This window comes from Chanodichthys erythropterus, chromosome 1, assembly GCF_024489055.1.
Source record: "Chanodichthys erythropterus isolate Z2021 chromosome 1, ASM2448905v1, whole genome shotgun sequence".
In the NCBI taxonomy this organism is placed as follows: domain Eukaryota; kingdom Metazoa; phylum Chordata; class Actinopteri; order Cypriniformes; family Xenocyprididae; genus Chanodichthys; species Chanodichthys erythropterus.
Window position 1 is genome coordinate 34760360 of NC_090221.1, and position 21671 is coordinate 34782030.

The following is a 21671-nucleotide window of genomic DNA, read 5'->3' on the forward strand; positions in this document are numbered from 1 at the left end:
TGTGTGTGTGTGTGTGTGTGTGTGTGTATGTGTGTGTGTGTGTGTGTGTTATCCATAAGTCTCCAGTTATGTCAGAGCAATGAAAAATTATTGTTGTTTTATAATTGAAGTTTTAATTGCAACCACTGACATTCATGTTATGCGTCTCTCCGCCCTATTCATGATGTCATATTCGGAAATTACATCTCAGCTGACCAACTGTTGACTGTAGCAGGGCCCTCATTGTCCGATAATATCGACCATGAACTAGTTTTGGTCTGGTCATTACATAGGCTACTTGTTGAATCATTTTTCATGAGTCAATGTGTTTTAGGTATTTAAATCCAAAATATTTTAATCAAAAATAAATAAATTATATATATATATATATATATATATATATATATATATATATATATATATATATATATATATATATATATATATATATATATAGTCTCTTTCTGTTGTCTAATCGTTTTGCCTCTCATTCGATTTTTTTATATCAGTTTGTGCATGTTCTGTCTTTTGTGATTTAATTAAATGTTACTGTTTATAAACAGTCTTTTTTTTTTTTTTTTTTTTTCATTTTTCTGTCCATGGTGCTTAACTGTTGCACTGCACTGGTGTTATTTCCACTTATACACAGTGTAGCTGGCAGCTTTCTGTTATTTATTTTATTTATTTATTGTAAATACTGTAGGCCTAAATGCTGTGGTAATTTCGATCTCCCATTATTCAGAGAATGTTACTGCTGCTTCTGGTTTTGCAAAATAATTTTAAGTACATTTCATCTGTTCAGTGCATGTTCCGAGGCTTAATCCTGTGAGAGAGGTGAATCTCATGCAGTTTTTTCCTTTAACTCAAAGTGTCGCTGTTCACCTACAAAACAATGTGTGACTTCAGTACACATCTCTCCACCCTGTTTGTGATGTCATAGAGGGTTTCAGTCTCGTCTAGTAACAGAAAATCATCGACGGTGACTGATTGCTGCAATAATACTGTCCTTCTGGCTATTCTACATTGAGTTTTATATTTATGTTGTCTTTTACATGGTAATTGTCTTGCTGGATTTAATTTCTGCTGAACATCTGAAGCATTTTAAAGGTTCTGCTCTGCTGTCGAGATGTTTGGTCTTTTGTTCTTCGTGCTGATGGCGCACACCGCTTATGGAGACGTGAGCTATTCTTTCCCGGAGGAGATGAAACGCGGATCTGTGATTGGAAATATAGCAAAGGATCTCGGGCTCGATGTGAACAGACTGTCATCTCGTAAGGCTCGTATTGATACTGAAGGTAACAGAAAACGATACTGTGACATTAATCTGAATACGGGAGAATTGATAGTGGCCGATCGGATAGATAGAGAGGGACTTTGTAAGGAGAGGCTTTCTTGTGCGCTTAATTTTGAATTTGTATTAGAAAATCCTTTGGAATCGCATCGCGTTGTTCTACAAATCCAAGACATTAATGATAATGCGCCAGTATTTCCCAAAGATGTAATCAAGCTCGAAATAAGTGAAAGTGCCGATAAAGGGGCTCGTTTTCGTGTCATTGAGGCTCGTGATGCAGATGTCGGCCACAATTCAGTGCAAACATACATATTAGAGAGAAATTTAAATTTTATTTTAGCAGTGAATTCAAAGACAGATGGAGGCAAGTATGTCGAATTAGTGTTGGATAAAGAGTTGGATCGTGAGCAGCAGAAAGAGGTGACATTAATTCTCACTGCGGTAGACGGCGGGACTCCACCGAGATCAGGTACTGTAGCCATACACGTCACTGTGCTGGATGCTAATGATAATGCTCCAGTCTTTAGTCAGGCCGTCTATAAAGTCAGTCTGCCTGAAAATTCTCCTCTAGATACTGTAGTGCTGACAGTGAGCGCTACTGATGCTGACGAGGGACAAAATGGAGAGGTGACTTATGAATTTGGTCATTTATCCGAATATTCAAAAGAATCTTTTTCATTGGATCATCAGACTGGGCAAATTTCCGTGAAAGGACCAATAGATTTTGAAGATGAATCAAGATATGAAATTATTGTTGAGGCTAAGGATGGGTATGGTCTTTCCTCAGACGCAAAAGTGGTAATAGAAATTACTGACATAAATGACAATCCCCCCATTCTTATAATCAAATCTTTGAATAGTCCCGTTCCTGAGAACGCGTTCCCCGGTACAGAGGTTGGCATCATTAATGTTCAGGACAGAGACTCTGAGAATAACGGACAGGTGCGCTGCTCCATTCAGCAGAACGTCCCATTTAAACTCGTTCCTTCGATCAAAAATTACTATTCTCTGGTGACCACAGGTGAATTAGACCGCGAGCTGCTCTCTGATTATAATCTTACAATCACTGCTACTGATGAGGGCTCTCCGCCTTTATCTTCCACTAAGAATCTTCACTTGACTGTAGCTGACGTCAATGATAATCCACCTGTATTTCAGGAGCACAATTACAGAGCTCATGTGCAAGAAAATAACAAACCGGGCTCCTCTATTTGTTCAGTATCAGCTACAGACCCGGACTGGAGACAGAATGGCACTGTAGTTTATTCTCTGTTGTCCTCTGATGTCAATGGCGCACCGGTGTCCTCCTTTCTATCCATTAACGGAGACACCGGGGTCATTCATGCCGTGAGGTCGTTTGATTACGAACAGCTGAAGAGTTTCAAAGTGCTCGTGTTAGCCAGAGACAACGGTTCTCCTCCTCTGAGCAGTAACGTGAGCGTGAGTGTCTTCATATCGGATGAGAATGACAACTCCCCTCAGATATTATACCCCTCTCCGGAGGGAAACTCCTTCATGACCGAGATGGTGCCCAAAGCTGCTCAGGCGGGCTCCCTGGTCTCCAAGGTGATCGCCGTGGACGCGGATTCTGGCCAGAACGCGTGGCTCTCGTATCACATTATTAAAGCCACTGATCCGGGACTTTTCACTATCGGTGTCCACAGCGGGGAGATCAGGACGCAGCGGGACATTTCTGAATCTGACAGCATGAAACAGAACCTTATTGTGTCCGTGAGAGATAACGGACAGCCCTCTCTCTCAGCCACGTGCGCGTTGTATTTACTCATATCAGATAACTTGGCTGAAGTTCCAGAACTGAAAGACATGTCTCATGACGAGAGCAGCTCCAAACTGACGTTTTATTTGATCATCGCGCTGGTGTCCGTTTCCACTTTCTTCCTGACCTTCATCATCATCATCCTGGCCGTGAGGTTTTGTCGCAGGAGAAAGCCCAGACTGTTGTTTGATGGAGCTGTAGCCATTCCCAGCGCGTATCTCCCTCCAAATTACGCAGAGGTGGAGGGCGCGGGAACTCTCCGCAGCACTTACAATTATGACGCGTACCTGACCACGGGCTCGCGCACTAGTGACTTCAAGTTCGTCAGATCTTATAATGAGGGCACACTGACTGCTGACCTGACTCTGAAAAAGACTCAGTCTGCTGTGGATGATCTTGAAGGGCTTGATGCAGAAATGAGCGACTCGTTTCAGGTAGGACCAACAAAGTATTTATTTTGTGTTTAATGGTCTGGGCTTCCATATTAATGTGTATTTGTGTTCAAAATTGACCGCTTTGATTGGCAACAGGCTTGATTATTCTAGATTAGATTATTCTTCTCACGAGTTATCAACTGTAAGTCATGATGCATGATTCACGAATTTATGTTTTACGTATTAGCGTTTTTATCTATTTTTTTTTTTTTTTTACATTTTATTTTTGTTCTTGTCTTTCTCCTTTCTCTTTTCCTGTCTCTAAACTTTATAAAGTCAAAGAACATGTTTCGACCTTTTAGAAGCCTTTTTCTGTTATCTGAGTCAGCGTGCTGTCTGATCTCTTGTTAACTGTGTAGCCAAGTTTGTGATTATTGATTTTTTTTTTTCTTTTTTTTTTATTCAACTTATCGATGAGTCCTTTATGCGAAATGTATTTGTTAATAAATAGTTGTATTAGGAATGGTTTGATTTACAGATTTATCATGTATTTGTGTTCTAAACTGAGTACTTTCTTTAGCAGCAGACTCTGTTCTTGACAAATGTTTTGGCTCTTTCATGTACTTTCATTGTAGACGCATGCGTGACATTTTGACATCAGAAAAGTACCACGCGTTAAGTTGCCTTCAACTTTATATATTTTTTGTTCAGGTGGGTAGTTGTAGGTCATGAGGCATGATTCACAAATCGATGTGTTTTTACTTATTTAAAATATTTGTTTGTTTGTTTTTTCACTAGCTACTATTTTGGAGTTAAAAATGTTAAAAGTTGTTTGTTGGTGATCTTTAGAGGTAAGAAATCTAGTTTCTGTCTCACACTGTTAAATAATCCTGTCTATTTTCTTCTTCGTTTTTTTTTTTTTTTTTTTTTTTTTGAGATCATTAGTCGGATACGTGTCCATAGATTCTGCTATTTGTAATCGAATCTATAAATGTGGATATTTGTAAGTAGTTTTACGTTTTCTCTCATCCATGTCTCTTTTATATATTGATGGTTTATAGATGGAATTAAATTCGTATGACATAAATATGCCACTGAGTGTAATTCTGTAAATGTCTTTAGTCTGAATGGAAATGGCATAGGGCAGGGTTTCCTTGTCGCTGTCCGTGGTGCTGCACTGTCATTTACTCTTGGTGTTTGGGTGTGTTACTTTTCCCCCTCCTTATTGCTTACACCACTCCATCCTGCTATAGCTTTTGTTTTTTGTATACTACACATACTGTGGTCGTGATTCCCTCTCACTCTTCAAAAAATGTTGCTGCTGGCTCTTGTTTTGCTAAACAATTTTAAGTATATAACGAGAGTTCTTTGTATTATCCGACACGTAATTTTTTTTTTTTTTTTTTTTTTTTTGTAGTTTCTTCTTTTAACTCACAGTGTCGCTGTTCACCTGCAAAACCATGTGTGTGTTCAGTACACATCTCTCCACCCTGATTCTGATGTCATACACAGTTTCAAGCTCGTCTTGTTATAGAAAATCGTCGACGGAGATCAAAGGACTGTATTTCGGACACTGCTTATAGACTTATGTTTCTTTTTACATGTTAGGGCTACTTGTATTTCTGGATTTCATTTCTGATCAATTTCTGAAACATTATAAATGTTCTGCTTTGCTGTCGAGATGTTTGGTCTTTTGTTCTTCGTGCTGATGGCGCACACCGCTTATGGAGACGTGAGCTATTCTTTCCCGGAGGAGATGAAACGCGGATCTGTGATTGGAAATATAGCAAAGGATCTCGGGCTCGATGTGAACAGACTGTCATCTCGTAAGGCTCGCATTGATACTGAAGGTAACAGAAAACGATACTGTGACATTAATCTGAATACTGGAGAACTGACCGTAGCGGAGAGAATTGACAGAGAGAGTCTTTGTGGAAAGAAAGCTTCATGTGTTATTAAACAGGAGCTCGTGCTGGAAAATCCTTTAGAGCTTCATCGCTTCATTCTCAATATTGAAGACATAAATGATAATTCACCACAGTTCAAACAAAGCGTAATACAATTCGAAATTCGGGAATCAGCGTTAAAAGGATCTCGTTATTTATTAGATGAGGCCCACGATGCAGATATTGGAATTAATTCAGTGCAGTCATATACACTTCAAAACAATGACCATTTTATTCTGAGTGTGCTTACGGGGGCAAACGGAGGGAAATATGACGAGCTCGTGCTGAATAAAGAGCTAGATCGTGAGCAGCAGAAAGAGGTGACATTAATTCTCACTGCGGTAGACGGCGGGACTCCACCGAGATCAGGTACTGTAGCCATACACGTCACTGTGCTGGATGCTAATGATAATGCTCCAGTCTTTAGTCAGGCCGTCTATAAAGTCAGTCTGCCTGAAAATTCTCCTGTAGATACTGTAGTGCTGACAGTGAGCGCTACTGATGCTGACGAGGGACAAAATGGAGAGGTGACTTATGAATTTGGTCATTTACCAGAAAGCCATCTGGAAATGTTTTTCCTTGATGCAGTGTCTGGTGAAATTAAATTAAGACGGTTCTTTGATTATGAGGAGGAGAGTTCAATTGAACTGACAATTCAAGCTAAAGATGGTCAACGATTAGCAAGTAGATGCACTGTAGTAATAGATGTTACTGATGTCAATGATAACGCTCCTATAATAGTAATTAATTCTCTGAACAGTCCCGTTCCTGAGAACGCGTTCCCCGGTACAGAGGTTGGCATCATTAATGTTCAGGACAGAGACTCTGAGAATAACGGACAGGTGCGCTGCTCCATTCAGCAGAACGTCCCATTTAAACTCGTTCCTTCGATCAAAAATTACTATTCTCTGGTGACCACAGGTGAATTAGACCGCGAGCTGCTCTCTGATTATAATCTTACAATCACTGCTACTGATGAGGGCTCTCCGCCTTTATCTTCCACTAAGAATCTTCACTTGACTGTAGCTGACGTCAATGATAATCCACCTGTATTTCAGGAGCACAATTACAGAGCTCATGTGCAAGAAAATAACAAACCGGGCTCCTCTATTTGTTCAGTATCAGCTACAGACCCGGACTGGAGACAGAATGGCACTGTAGTTTATTCTCTGTTGTCCTCTGATGTCAATGGCGCACCGGTGTCCTCCTTTCTATCCATTAACGGAGACACCGGGGTCATTCATGCCGTGAGATCGTTTGATTACGAACAGCTGAAGAGTTTCAAAGTGCTCGTGTTAGCCAGAGACAACGGTTCTCCTCCTCTGAGCAGTAACGTGAGCGTGAGTGTCTTCATATCGGATGAGAATGACAACTCCCCTCAGATATTATACCCCTCTCCGGAGGGAAACTCCTTCATGACCGAGATGGTGCCCAAAGCTGCTCAGGCGGGCTCTCTGGTCTCCAAGGTGATCTCCGTGGACGCGGATTCTGGCCAGAACGCGTGGCTCTCGTATCACATTATTAAAGCCACTGATCCGGGACTTTTCACTATCGGTGTCCACAGCGGGGAGATCAGGACGCAGCGGGACATTTCTGAATCTGACAGCATGAAACAGAACCTTATTGTGTCCGTGAGAGATAACGGACAGCCCTCTCTCTCAGCCACGTGCGCGTTGTATTTACTCATATCAGATAACTTGGCTGAAGTTCCAGAACTGAAAGACATGTCTCATGACGAGAGCAGCTCCAAACTGACGTTTTATCTGATCATCGCGCTGGTGTCCGTTTCCACTTTCTTCCTGACCTTCATCATCATCATCCTGGCCGTGAGGTTTTGTCGCAGGAGAAAGCCCAGACTGTTGTTTGATGGAGCTGTAGCCATTCCCAGCGCGTATCTCCCTCCAAATTACGCAGAGGTGGAGGGCGCGGGAACTCTCCGCAGCACTTACAATTATGACGCGTACCTGACCACGGGCTCGCGCACTAGTGACTTCAAGTTCGTCAGATCTTATAATGAGGGCACACTGACTGCTGACCTGACTCTGAAAAAGACTCAGTCTGCTGTGGATGATCTTGAAGGGCTTGATGGAGACATGATTCCTTTTTCAGAGGTAGGTGTTTTTATGGTCCTATATGGTACCGGAGCATCCTTCATTCTCCTCCTTTTTAGATTCCTGCTCACTGTGTGAATAGACTGAATGATCACAGCTTTTCCCATAGTGGAACGACCATATTTTTTAAAGTATTTTGAATTTTACATTACTTATTTTTAAGTATTTTTGTCTTAGCTGTTTAAAATATGTATGGGTTATTCTTTTGAGATTGACTGAACTTGATAATGAAACACTGGAATGTATCATTGAACACATTGAAGGTCTTACCCGTTACAGTTAACCCCAAAGGATGTTCAATAGCAGTTCAGGTCTTTCCGTGGTTCAGATGGATCAAGTCTTTTAGGTCTTTCAGTGGTTCAGGCCTTCACAAAACCCAGACCTGAACCACTATTGAACACCTTTGGGATGAATTGTAATGGGTAGTACCTTCCATTAGATGTCAAGTTCCACTTCAGTCAGGTTCTTTCACGTTAGACACATTTGTTGCAACAAAGTTGAAATCACACAATTCTCTAGAATATCATTCGATGTTGTAGCATTAAGATTTTTGTCTTTGCAGAATTCACTGTAATAATAATAATAATAATAATAATAGTTATTATAATAATAATAATAATAATAAGATAACAGAAAGAGGTTGTCCACATACTTCTGGCCAAATTGTCTGTCTAGCATTTTTCTAACAGTATTTCTAGATGGTGATTTTCTTTGATCCATGGTGGCCAGTAAATGTTTACTGTATACTTTATTATCTTAATACTCAAACAAATCAATAATACATTCCATTGTTTGATTATAAAAATCATTATCTCCATGGACAGTAAAGATTAAGTGTAAATATTATATCACCATTTGTTCTAAGTTTGAGGTGTCTTACCTTAAAAACTGCATAAGAATATTGACCTTTATTTAATATGATTTGTTTGCTGTTATGGTAACACTTTCCAATAAGGCTCATTAGTTAACATTAGTTAACTACATTAGTTAACATGGACTAAAAATGAACTGCACTTATACAGCATTTGTTCATCTTTGTTAATTTCAACATTTACTAATACATTATTAAAATCTTGTTAACATTAGTTAATGCACTGTGAATTAACATGAACAATGAACTCTATTTTCATTAACTAACGTTAATGAACATTAGTAAATACAATAACAAATGTATTGCTCATGGTTAGTTCCTGTTAGTTAATACATTAACTAATGTTTAACTAATGAACCTTATTGTAAGTGTTAAACTATTACTTTTAATATAATATTTTTTTTGGGTGAGGAAATCAAGCATTAAGACCAGGTGTTATTCAGTCATCTACTCAAATGTAATGACATTTAATCAAAATATGATACTTTTTACTCAGTTATTTACTTCCTGTTGTTTTCAATAAAACATACTGGCATCTCAGTTTTTTATTATAAAAACGGTTTTATTTAGACATTGAAATCATTGGATCCAAATGTTGCTTTTAACTGTTGTTGTTGTTGATGACACAAGTTATTTGGTTGTTTATTTTGATATTGTGAAATATACTCTTTTAACCGATTTCAGGTGCTTGTTGGTCTGATGTTTGGATGCATGCATCTTTCCAAAGTCCTGAGATTACTTGTTTGTTAAATAGATTTGTTATTGTTTTGTTTGTATGTACAGAAATGCAGCATTGGTACAGCATTTAGTGGTGTTTTGCATTCAAGTATCATGTAGCCTTTTCCTTTCCTTCTTGACACATTTTTATTTGCAGACAGATTTGCTGTTATTTCATTAGAACTTTAAGTTAGTGTCCTTACAATTCACTGTGATGTAATTTCAAACCATGCTAAAATGTTTTTGACTTGCATTTTTGAATGTCTCTCTGTAGTAACTGATTTCAACACATTAGTATTTTTGTCCGTGGTGCTGAACGAAAGAACTGCACTTGCTGACCGCCTTACTGCATACAGTAGCTCTCAATAAATACGAGAAATAGTACTTCTTCCTGTATCCTCCATAAACAACAGAGCATGTATTTATAAAGTATGTCATTTAATGGTATGTCATGCAACCATTCTTCCCTACAGCCTCATGGCGTCGCTGTATACCTTTGTAGAACAGACAAATAATATCACCCCACCCACTTTTTCGATTATAAGAAGCTGTTTGCTGCAGAGAGGAGAGGAGAGGAATAATCGACTTTGTATATTTGACTCGTTTATTAATTGCATAGGGATTTCCCCTATCATTTTGGCACATTTTTTGGTCTTCACTATTTCACTTTTTCCACGTAGAAGATATTTTGTGTTTGTGTCACAATGAATGGAAACGCAGGATTTGTTTTACTGCTTTCGCTCTGCTTTTGTGTCATGATGGCGCACACCGCTTATGGAGACGTGAGCTATTCTTTCCCGGAGGAGATGAAACGCGGATCTGTGATTGGAAATATAGCAAAGGATCTCGGGCTCGATGTGAACAGACTGTCATCTCGTAAGGCTCGTATTGATACTGAAGGTAACAGAAAACGATACTGTGACATTAATCTGAATACTGGAGAACTGACCGTAGCGGAGAGAATCGACAGAGAGGGACTTTGTGGGAAGAAAGCTTCATGTGTTATTAAACAAGAACTTATGCTTGAGAATCCCTTGGAATTGCATCGAATTAGTTTGCACATTGAAGATATAAATGATAACGCTCCGCATTTTGACGAGGATGTCATTAGAATGGAAATCAGGGAATCAGCGGACAAAGGGGAAAGGTTTTTACTGGAGGAAGCGCACGACCCGGATATAGGAAAGAATTCTGTTCAGTCTTACACGTTGGGAAGCAATGAGAATTTCGTTTTAAATGTTAAATCAAACGATATAGCAGGGAAACACTGTGAATTGGTATTAAACAAAGAGTTGGATCGTGAGCAGCAGAAAGAGGTGACATTAATTCTCACTGCGGTAGACGGCGGGACTCCACCGAGATCAGGTACTGTAGCCATACACGTCACTGTGCTGGATGCTAATGATAATGCTCCAGTCTTTAGTCAGGCCGTCTATAAAGTCAGTCTGCCTGAAAATTCTCCTGTAGATACTGTAGTGCTGACAGTGAGCGCTACTGATGCTGATGAGGGACAAAATGGAAAGGTCACGTATGCATTTGGTCATGTTTCTGAGGAAGATAAGAGATTATTCTTGCTAAATCGCAACACTGGAGAAATAACTGTTATCGGAGAATTAGATTATGAAGAGAAATCAGCATATGAGTTGCGTGTTTTAGCAAAAGATGCTGCAGGTTTAACATCGTATTCAATGGTAATGATAGAAATTACAGATGTTAATGACAATGCTCCGGTTATCATTAATAAGTCTATCAATAGTCCCGTTCCTGAGAACGCGTTCCCAGGTACAGAGGTTGGCATCATTAATGTTCAGGACAGAGACTCTGAGAATAACGGACAGGTGCGCTGCTCCATTCAGCAGAACGTCCCATTTAAACTCGTTCCTTCGATCAAAAATTACTATTCTCTGGTGACCACAGGTGAATTAGACCGCGAGCTGCTCTCTGATTATAATCTTACAATCACTGCTACTGATGAGGGCTCTCCGCCTTTATCTTCCACTAAGAATCTTCACTTGACTGTAGCTGACGTCAATGATAATCCACCTGTATTTCAGGAGCACAATTACAGAGCTCATGTGCAAGAAAATAACAAACCGGGCTCCTCTATTTGTTCAGTATCAGCTACAGACCCGGACTGGAGACAGAATGGCACTGTAGTTTATTCTCTGTTGTCCTCTGATGTCAATGGCGCACCGGTGTCCTCCTTTCTATCCATTAACGGAGACACCGGGGTCATTCATGCCGTGAGGTCGTTTGATTACGAACAGCTGAAGAGTTTCAAAGTGCTCGTGTTAGCCAGAGACAACGGTTCTCCTCCTCTGAGCAGTAACGTGAGCGTGAGTGTCTTCATATCGGATGAGAATGACAACTCCCCTCAGATATTATACCCCTCTCCGGAGGGAAACTCCTTCATGACCGAGATGGTGCCCAAAGCTGCTCAGGCGGGCTCTCTGGTCTCCAAGGTGATCTCCGTGGACGCGGATTCTGGCCAGAACGCGTGGCTCTCGTATCACATTATTAAAGCCACTGATCCGGGACTTTTCACTATCGGTGTCCACAGCGGGGAGATCAGGACGCAGCGGGACATTTCTGAATCTGACAGCATGAAGCAGAACCTTATTGTGTCCGTGAGAGATAACGGACAGCCCTCTCTCTCAGCCACGTGCGCGTTGTATTTACTCATATCAGATAACTTGGCTGAAGTTCCAGAACTGAAAGACATGTCTCATGACGAGAGCAGCTCCAAACTGACGTTTTATTTGATCATCGCGCTGGTGTCCGTTTCCACTTTCTTCCTGACCTTCATCATCATCATCCTGGCCGTGAGGTTTTGTCGCAGGAGAAAGCCCAGACTGTTGTTTGATGGAGCTGTAGCCATTCCCAGCGCGTATCTCCCTCCAAATTACGCAGAGGTGGAGGGCGCGGGAACTCTCCGCAGCACTTACAATTATGACGCGTACCTGACCACGGGCTCGCGCACTAGTGACTTCAAGTTCGTCAGATCTTATAATGAGGGCACACTGACTGCTGACCTGACTCTGAAAAAGACCCAGTCTGCTGTGGATGATCTTGAAGGACTTGATGCAGAAATGAGCGACTCGTTTCAGGTAGGACCAACAAAGTATTTATTTTGTGTTTAATGGTCTGGGCTTCAATATAAATGTGTATTTGTGTTCAAAGTTGACCGCTTTGATTTGGCAACATGCTCTTGAAAAGAACAAATGAAGATTTGTTAAGGGACAAGTTGAAGTCAGAAAAGTAGCTACATTAATTGTTATATAATTATAAATATTTTTAGATTATTCTGGTCATGAGTTATCAATTGTAAGTCACGATGCATGATTCACGAATTGATGTATTACGTATTAGCATTTTTATTTTAATTTTGTTCTTGTCTTTCTCTTTTCCTGTCTCTAAACTTTATAAAGTCAAAGAACTTGCTTCGACATTTTAGAAGCCTTTTTCTGTTATCTGAGTCAGCGTGCTGTCTGATCTCTTGTTAACTGTGTAGCCAAGTTTGTGATTATTGATTTTTTTTTTCTTCAATAAATGTATCTTGTGTATCTTGTATCTTGAGAAAGGCATTTGCAAATAGTTGTATTTTATTATCTTTTTTAGTAAATATCCATTGTCAATTATCTTTAAGGTCTTGATGCGGAAATAAAAGGTTTTTTTTTAAATTATTTTTTAAATTAAGTTTACCGTTTTTCTTCTGTTTTCGCGATATTCTCGTATAACCAGTCTAAATGTTAAAGTTGCAGTTGCTGTTTTGTATTCAAAACGAACTGTGTTCGTAGGGATTAGTCTCCTTCTTCTCTTAAAGAAAGGGATCATTTGTGTTGATTGTTAGGCTTGTATTGTAGAATTTTGTAATTATTTGTTTGGACATGGATTATTTTAGCTCACAACTTGTTTTTTTTCATTGATTCACGATTTAAAGTCATGTCATATTTATATTTGTGTATTATTCAGATTTGTATCTCCATGTTTCATTACCGTTGTTTTATTGGTGACTGGGGCCTTGATTTCGAAAGGATTAACGACATTTGGAAATTATTTAGAAAGTTAAAGAAAAATAATGGAACTTTTTTTTTTTCATGTCAATTTGCTTGTCCATTTAAATTATATAATTCTTTATGCCTTTTCTGTAACTGAATGAGAAATTACTTTGTAAAAATTACTCTGTAACGTTTAGCTTTTTTTTCATCGTGGTGTCCTTAATATTAAATATTTTAGGAGCTCCATTTACGTAGACTTCATTACACAAACTTTTTTTGAAGACACCTGTGGACTTAACTCGCCTATGAAATGGAGTTATTTGAGTGCAGGACAGTGTATCGTGTTTTATTTGACGTTGTACTAACGCAGTGTTTCTTTTAAGAATGGTTTGATTTACAGATTTATCATGTATTTATGTTTTAAACTGAGTACTTTCTTTAGCAGCAGACTCTGTTCTTGACAGATCTTTTGACTCTTTCATGTACTTTTATTGTAGACGCATGCGTGACATTTTAACATCACAGAAGTACCACGAGTTAAGTTGCCTTCAAATTTATATATTTTTTGGTCAGGTGGGCAGTTGTAAGTCATGAGGCATGATTCACAAATCGATGTGTTTTTACTTAAGTATTTATATATCTTTCACTATAGCTACTATTTTGGATTTGCATAGGTTAAAAGTTTTGTTGGTGATCTTTAGTGGTAAGAAATCTATAGTTTCTGTCTCATTCTGATGAATAATCCCTTTGTCTATCTTATTATTATTATTATTATTATTATTATTATTATTATTATTATTATTATTATTATTATCATTATTATCATTATCATTTTGAGATCGTTAGTAGGCTATGTGTGTCCAGATTCTGCGATTTGTAATCGAATCTATAAATGTTGATATTTTAAGTAGTTTTACGTTTTCTCTCATCCATGTATCCTTGATATATTGATGGTTTATAGATGAAACTTCATTCGGATGATAAAAATATACCATTAAGTTTATTTTGTAAATGTCCTATTATTGGAAATGGCTGGTTCTTTATATATCCAATACTTAATACATTATATATATATATATATATATATATATATATATATATATATATATATATATATATATATATATATATATATATATATATAATGTTTATGTAGTTTCTTCTTTTAACTCACAGTGTCGCTGTTCACCTGCAAAACCATGTGTGTGTTCAGTACACATCTCTCCACCCTGATTCTGATGTCATACACAGTTTCAAGCTCGTCTTGTTATAGAAAATCGTCGACGGGGATCACTGGACTGTATTTCGGACACTGCTTATAGACTTATGTTTCTTTTTACATGTTAGGGCTACTTGTATTTCTGGATTTCATTTCTGATCAATTTCTGAAACATTATAAATGTTCTGCTTTGCTGTCGAGATGTTTGGTCTTTTGTTCTTCGTGCTGATGGCGCACACCGCTTATGGAGACGTGAGCTATTCTTTCCCGGAGGAGATGAAACGCGGATCTGTGATTGGAAATATAGCAAAGGATCTCGGGCTCGATGTGAACAGACTGTCATCTCGTAAGGCTCGTATTGATACTGAAGGTAACAGAAAACGATACTGTGACATTAATCTGAATACTGGAGAACTGACCGTAGCGGAGAGAATCGACAGAGAGGAGATTTGTGGAAAGAAAGCTTCATGTGTTATTAAACAGGAGCTCGTGCTGGAAAATCCTTTAGAGCTTCATCGCTTCATTCTCAATATTGAGGACATAAATGATAATTCACCACAGTTCAAACAAAGCGTAATAAAATTCGAAATACAGGAATCAGCGTTAAAAGGATCTCGTTATTTATTAGATGAGGCCCACGATGCGGATATTGGTATGAATTCAGTGCAGTCATATACACTTCAAAACAATGACCATTTTATTCTGAGTGTGCTTACGGGGGCAAATGGAAGAAAATATGGCGAGCTAGTTCTTAATAAAGAGTTGGATCGTGAGCAGCAGAAAGAGGTGACATTAATTCTCACTGCGGTAGACGGCGGGACTCCACCGAGATCAGGTACTGTAGCCATACACGTCACTGTGCTGGATGCTAATGATAATGCTCCAGTCTTTAGTCAGGCCGTCTATAAAGTCAGTCTGCCTGAAAATTCTCCTGTAGATACTGTAGTGCTGACAGTGAGCGCTACTGATGCTGACGAGGGACAAAATGGAGAAGTGACATATGAATTTGGTCATTTACCAGAAAGCCATCTGGAAATGTTTTTCCTTGATGCAGTGTCTGGTGAAATTAAACTAAGACGGTTCTTTGATTATGAGGAGGAGAGTTCAATTGAACTGACAATTCAAGCTAAAGACGGTCAAGGATTAGCAAGTAGATGCACTGTCGTAATAGATGTTACTGATGTCAATGATAACTCTCCTATAATAGTAATTAATTCTCTGAACAGTCCCGTTCCTGAGAACGCGTTCCCCGGTACAGAGGTTGGCATCATTAATGTTCAGGACAGAGACTCTGAGAATAACGGACAGGTGCGCTGCTCCATTCAGCAGAACGTCCCATTTAAACTCGTTCCTTCAATCAAAAATTACTATTCTCTGGTGACCACAGGTGAATTAGACCGCGAGCTGCTCTCTGATTATAATCTTACAATCACTGCTACTGATGAGGGCTCTCCGCCTTTATCTTCCACTAAGAATCTTCACTTGACTGTAGCTGACGTCAATGATAATCCACCTGTATTTCAGGAGCACAATTACAGAGCTCATGTGCAAGAAAATAACAAACCGGGCTCCTCTATTTGTTCAGTATCAGCTACAGACCCGGACTGGAGACAGAATGGCACTGTAGTTTATTCTCTGTTGTCCTCTGATGTCAATGGCGCACCGGTGTCCTCCTTTCTATCCATTAACGGAGACACCGGGGTCATTCATGCCGTGAGGTCGTTTGATTACGAACAGCTGAAGAGTTTCAAAGTGCTCGTGTTAGCCAGAGACAACGGTTCTCCTCCTCTGAGCAGTAACGTGAGCGTGAGTGTCTTCATATCGGATGAGAATGACAACTCCCCTCAGATATTATACCCCTCTCCGGAGGGAAACTCCTTCATGACCGAGATGGTGCCCAAAGCTGCTCAGGCGGGCTCTCTGGTCTCCAAGGTGATCTCCGTGGACGCGGATTCTGGCCAGAACGCGTGGCTCTCGTATCACATTATTAAAGCCACTGATCCGGGACTTTTCACTATCGGTGTCCACAGCGGGGAGATCAGGACGCAGCGGGACATTTCTGAATCTGACAGCATGAAACAGAACCTTATTGTGTCCGTGAGAGATAACGGACAGCCCTCTCTCTCAGCCACGTGCGCGTTGTATTTACTCATATCAGATAACTTGGCTGAAGTTCCAGAACTGAAAGACATGTCTCATGACGAGAGCAGCTCCAAACTGACGTTTTATTTGATCATCGCGCTGGTGTCCGTTTCCACTTTCTTCCTGACCTTCATCATCATCATCCTGGCCGTGAGGTTTTGTCGCAGGAGAAAGCCCAGACTGTTGTTTGATGGAGCTGTAGCCATTCCCAGCGCGTATCTCCCTCCAAATTACGCAGAGGTGGAGGGCGCGGGAACTCTCCGCAGCACTTACAATTATGACGCGTACCTGACCACGGGCTCGCGCACTAGTGACTTCAAGTTCGTCAGATCTTATAATGAGGGCACACTGACTGCTGACCTGACTCTGAAAAAGACTCAGTCTGCTGTGGATGATCTTGAAGGACTTGATGCAGAAATGAGCGACTCGTTTCAGGTAGGACTAGTGTTTTAAGGATTTGTTGATTTTAAATATATTTTTATCAGGACCTCCATTTTAAACGTGTATTTGTTTTCAAAATTGACCGCTTTCACTGCCAACAGTCGCTTAAAAGACCAAAACCTGATTCATTAAAATGCTTTATTTTATTTTATCTTATTTTATTTTACTTATTTATTTATTAAATGTGTTCTGGGCCTCCATATTCGGTGTGCATTTATGTTCAAAGTTAAATGCTTTGGCAACAGGCACTTAAAATATCACGTGACTCGAGCATTATTTTAGCCACAGAAACATTTTGAGTGTCAAGTTAATATCAGAGATTGTTCATTTGTGTATAAATTATTATTATTATTAGTTTTATTCGTTTGGTCATGTGCAACAGTTGTAAGTGACAATGCATGATTCACGAATTGATGCGTTATACGTGTTTGAGTTTTTATTTTTTCTTGACTAGCTAATTAATTTCTGATTAAAAGTTTAAAGTTGTTTTGTTGATGTAGACAAGCTTTTTCTGGGTAAATTATGTAGATTGTAGAGTAGTTCATAACTTGTAGTTTTGTAAACGACGGAAAGTCTTTTTTTTTTTCTCCCCTTGATTCACGATTTTAAGTCATGTATGGCTTAGCTCTGTGTATTCAGATTTGTACCACCATGCTTCATTAACGTTATTCATTGATGACTAAAGCCTTGTTTTCAAAAGAAGTGTTAGCCAGAAAGTTTACAAAACCTATACATCAACTTATTTAAACTCTTCATGTTAATTTGAGTGTGCATGTAAATTATGTGGTTCTTTCTATTTTCACAGTAACTATTGTAAAATCTGTAAATATTAATATTTATGATAAATTATTCTTTTTTAATTTCTTTCATCTTGTGTCCATAATGAGCAATTATTTTTAGCTGCTTCATTTACGTAGACTTTATTGCACAAACATGTAAAACACCTGTGTGTTGTTAATTGCCTAAGAAATTGAGTTATTTTTCATGTTGCTGTCCATGGTGCTGCTCAAGTAGTGTGTGTATCGCTTTTTTAGTTGTTTTTCTCTTATAAGGTATGACTGTATGAAGTGGATTTTATAGGAATGCCGTAAAATGGTTTTCTTAGTTAAATATAAAATGGCCCTTACTATTGGGAGGTAGTTTGTTGTGTATAGCTGCTTTTCAGTCATGCAGTCCCGTAATTAATCTGACTCTAGAGCACCACATGTTATGCACTTTTTCGTTTGAACACTTAGAGTCGCTGTTCACCTGTAATATCATTGACTAAAACGTTTCTTGTCTCCACCCTGTTGGTGATGTCATTAGCAGTGCTTCTAGCTCGTTTTTATGGAAAATCATCGACGCTTACGGCTCCTCGAGTATTCTGTGTATTGCTGTGGGTTTAATCTTCAGATTTACGTTTTCTATTTCATCTTGTGTCTAACGCATATTTCCAAATGGATTTACAAAGCTTCTGGGTTAATTATCAGATGTTTGGTCTTTTGTTCTTCGTGCTGATGGCGCACACCGCTTATGGAGACGTGAGCTATTCTTTCCCGGAGGAGATGAAACGCGGATCTGTGATTGGAAATATAGCAAAGGATCTCGGGCTCGATGTGAACAGACTGTCATCTCGTAAGGCTCGCATTGATACTGAAGGTAACAGAAAACGATACTGTGACATTAATCTGAATACTGGAGAACTGACCGTAGCGGAGAGAATCGACAGAGAGGAGATCTGTAATGAGGGGCTTTCATGTGCTCTCAATTTCGAATTAGTTCTAGAACACCCGCTGGAGATACATCGTGTCACTGTACAAATACAAGATATCAATGATAACACGCCAACATTTCCTAAAGATACGATAAAGCTTGAGATAAGTGAGAATGCTGTGAAAGGCGCTCGGTTCCGCGTGAATGAGGCTCATGATGCTGACATAGGAAAGAACGCAGTACAAAGCTATTCGATTGAAAAGAATAACCATTTTCTTTTGTCTGTTAATACAAAGGCGGATGGTGGCAAAAATGTTGAGTTAGTTTTAGACAAAGAGTTAGATCGTGAGCAGCAGAAAGAGGTGACATTAATTCTCACTGCGGTAGACGGCGGGACTCCACCGAGATCAGGTACTGTAGCCATACACGTCACTGTGCTGGATGCTAATGATAATGCTCCAGTCTTTAGTCAGGCCGTCTATAAAGTCAGTCTGCCTGAAAATTCTCCTGTAGATACTGTAGTGCTGACAGTGAGCGCTACTGATGCTGATGAGGGACAAAATGGAGAAGTGATGTACGAGTTCAGTCGTATTTCGAGAACTGCAAACGTACTATTTGCTCTAGATCAAAAGAATGGGGAGATTAAAGTTAAAGGCCCCATTGATTTTGAGGTGGCATTAAGATATGAAATGCTTATTGAGGGAAAGGATGGTTCTGGTCTTTCTTCTGACACTAAAGTAATCATAGAAATTACAGATGTTAATGACAATGCCCCCATTATAGTGATTAAGTCATTGAACAGTCCCGTTCCTGAGAACGCGTTCCCCGGTACAGAGGTTGGCATCATTAATGTTCAGGACAGAGACTCTGAGAATAACGGACAGGTGCGCTGCTCCATTCAGCAGAACGTCCCATTTAAACTCGTTCCTTCGATCAAAAATTACTATTCTCTGGTGACCACAGGTGAATTAGACCGCGAGCTGCTCTCTGATTATAATCTTACAATCACTGCTACTGATGAGGGCTCTCCGCCTTTATCTTCCACTAAGAATCTTCACTTGACTGTAGCTGACGTCAATGATAATCCACCTGTATTTCAGGAGCACAATTACAGAGCTCATGTGCAAGAAAATAACAAACCGGGCTCCTCTATTTGTTCAGTATCAGCTACAGACCCGGACTGGAGACAGAATGGCACTGTAGTTTATTCTCTGTTGTCCTCTGATGTCAATGGCGCACCGGTGTCCTCCTTTCTATCCATTAACGGAGACACCGGGGTCATTCATGCCGTGAGGTCGTTTGATTACGAACAGCTGAAGAGTTTCAAAGTGCTCGTGTTAGCCAGAGACAACGGTTCTCCTCCTCTGAGCAGTAACGTGAGCGTGAGTGTCTTCATATCGGATGAGAATGACAACTCCCCTCAGATATTATACCCCTCTCCGGAGGGAAACTCCTTCATGACCGAGATGGTGCCCAAAGCTGCTCAGGCGGGCTCTCTGGTCTCCAAGGTGATCTCCGTGGACGCGGATTCTGGCCAGAACGCGTGGCTCTCGTATCACATTATTAAAGCCACTGATCCGGGACTTTTCACTATCGGTGTCCACAGCGGGGAGATCAGGACGCAGCGGGACATTTCTGAATCTGACAGCATGAAACAGAACCTTATTGTGTCCGTGAGAGATAACGGACAGCCCTCTCTCTCAGCCACGTGCGCGTTGTATTTACTCATATCAGATAACTTGGCTGAAGTTCCAGAACTGAAAGACATGTCTCATGACGAGAGCAGCTCCAAACTGACGTTTTATCTGATCATCGCGCTGGTGTCCGTTTCCACTTTCTTCCTGACCTTCATCATCATCATCCTGGCCGTGAGGTTTTGTCGCAGGAGAAAGCCCAGACTGTTGTTTGATGGAGCTGTAGCCATTCCCAGCGCGTATCTCCCTCCAAATTACGCAGAGGTGGAGGGCGCGGGAACTCTCCGCAGCACTTACAATTATGACGCGTACCTGACCACGGGCTCGCGCACTAGTGACTTCAAGTTCGTCAGATCTTATAATGAGGGCACACTGACTGCTGACCTGACTCTGAAAAAGACTCAGTCTGCTGTGGATGATCTTGAAGGGCTTGATGCAGAAATGAGCGACTCGTTTCAGGTAGGACCAACAAAGTCATATATATACAAAGTATTCATAGGCAAAGAGTTCTTTTGCTGAAAGATTACGTGACTCATTCAAGTGCTTTTTGTAGATATGAACATTTTTGACGATCAGCTTTAGGTCTGAAAAGTAGCTTAAAAATCTTCATTAATTAATTCATTCATTTACACGTGGTTCTGTTTAAGCAAGTATTCTATGATACATCACACACAAGAAACCCATAACGTTTTAATAATTTTTATTGAATGGACAAGCAGGCCAATTCATGCAAATTACTGTTGAATCTGATAATTGAGGCACATAGTCCTTTAATATAATCAGTTATTTACTGTGGTTTTTATTAAACATAATTTCAGAAACGGTAATGATCTATTACATGGAAATTGGTTGTGTTGCTAGACAACAAATTAAAGACAACAGGTAAATTTTGCATACCAGATGCACGTAAAATATGACTTTTCCATTAAAGAGCAGGCCACATGAAACATGAACTTCTGCTGTAGATACACACTGCCAGGAGATTGTGTTAGGAATTATTATTTTATTTATTTATTTATTTGCCCTGAAAACGCATGTAATATGATCCCACACAATGTGGATCATCAATAATGTTTTCTACATTTTTTTATTTACCATTTTGCATTCCCATAGTTGTCTGTTATGTGGAAAAAAATTGTATAAAGGTCTTTAAATTTTTTTTTTTTTTATTATTATTATTATTATTATTTATTTAATGGTCCCTAATAGTACATTTAGTAGGAATGGCATATTTCTGTTTACTGTCCATGGTGCTGAACTGGCAGTGTCTCTTGCTTTTGAGGATTTGCTCTTATATTACACTATATTGCCAAAAGTATTGAGACACCCCTCCAAATCATTGAATTCAGGTGTTCCGATCACTTCATGGTCACTGTGATAGGTTGCCACCTGTGCAATAAGTCCATTTGTGAAATTTCC

General features: G+C 39.6%; 4 protein-coding genes across 6 annotated transcripts in view; all 4 read left to right on the plus strand.

The window, feature by feature from the left end:
• Window positions 1-21671, plus strand: part of LOC137023409 (protocadherin gamma-A11-like) — a 191596-nt gene that overhangs the window by 38148 nt on the left and 131777 nt on the right. The window contains exon 1 of one of the 3 annotated variants that reach the window (XM_067390763.1): window positions 14485-16860. The exons of 1 other annotated variant lie outside the window; for it this stretch is intronic. In XM_067390763.1, the coding sequence (XP_067246864.1) occupies window positions 14485-16860 (2376 nt within the window). Of the gene's footprint in view, window positions 1-14484; window positions 16861-18325; window positions 20712-21671 lie in introns of those variants that run through there. One more of the 3 variants, XM_067390748.1, reaches the window with a different exon arrangement.
• Window positions 1106-3514, plus strand: LOC137022994 (protocadherin beta-16-like). Its single transcript, XM_067389505.1, has one exon. The coding sequence runs from the start codon at window positions 1106-1108 to the stop codon at window positions 3512-3514; it is 2409 nt and encodes an 802-aa protein (XP_067245606.1).
• Window positions 5002-7556, plus strand: LOC137023004 (protocadherin beta-15-like). Its single transcript, XM_067389515.1, has one exon. The coding sequence runs from the start codon at window positions 5082-5084 to the stop codon at window positions 7554-7556; it is 2475 nt and encodes an 824-aa protein (XP_067245616.1). The 5' UTR covers window positions 5002-5081.
• LOC137023048 (protocadherin gamma-A4-like) lies at window positions 9825-12206 on the plus strand. Its single transcript, XM_067389603.1, has one exon. It carries the CDS (start codon window positions 9825-9827, stop codon window positions 12204-12206), a length of 2382 nt encoding a protein of 793 aa, XP_067245704.1.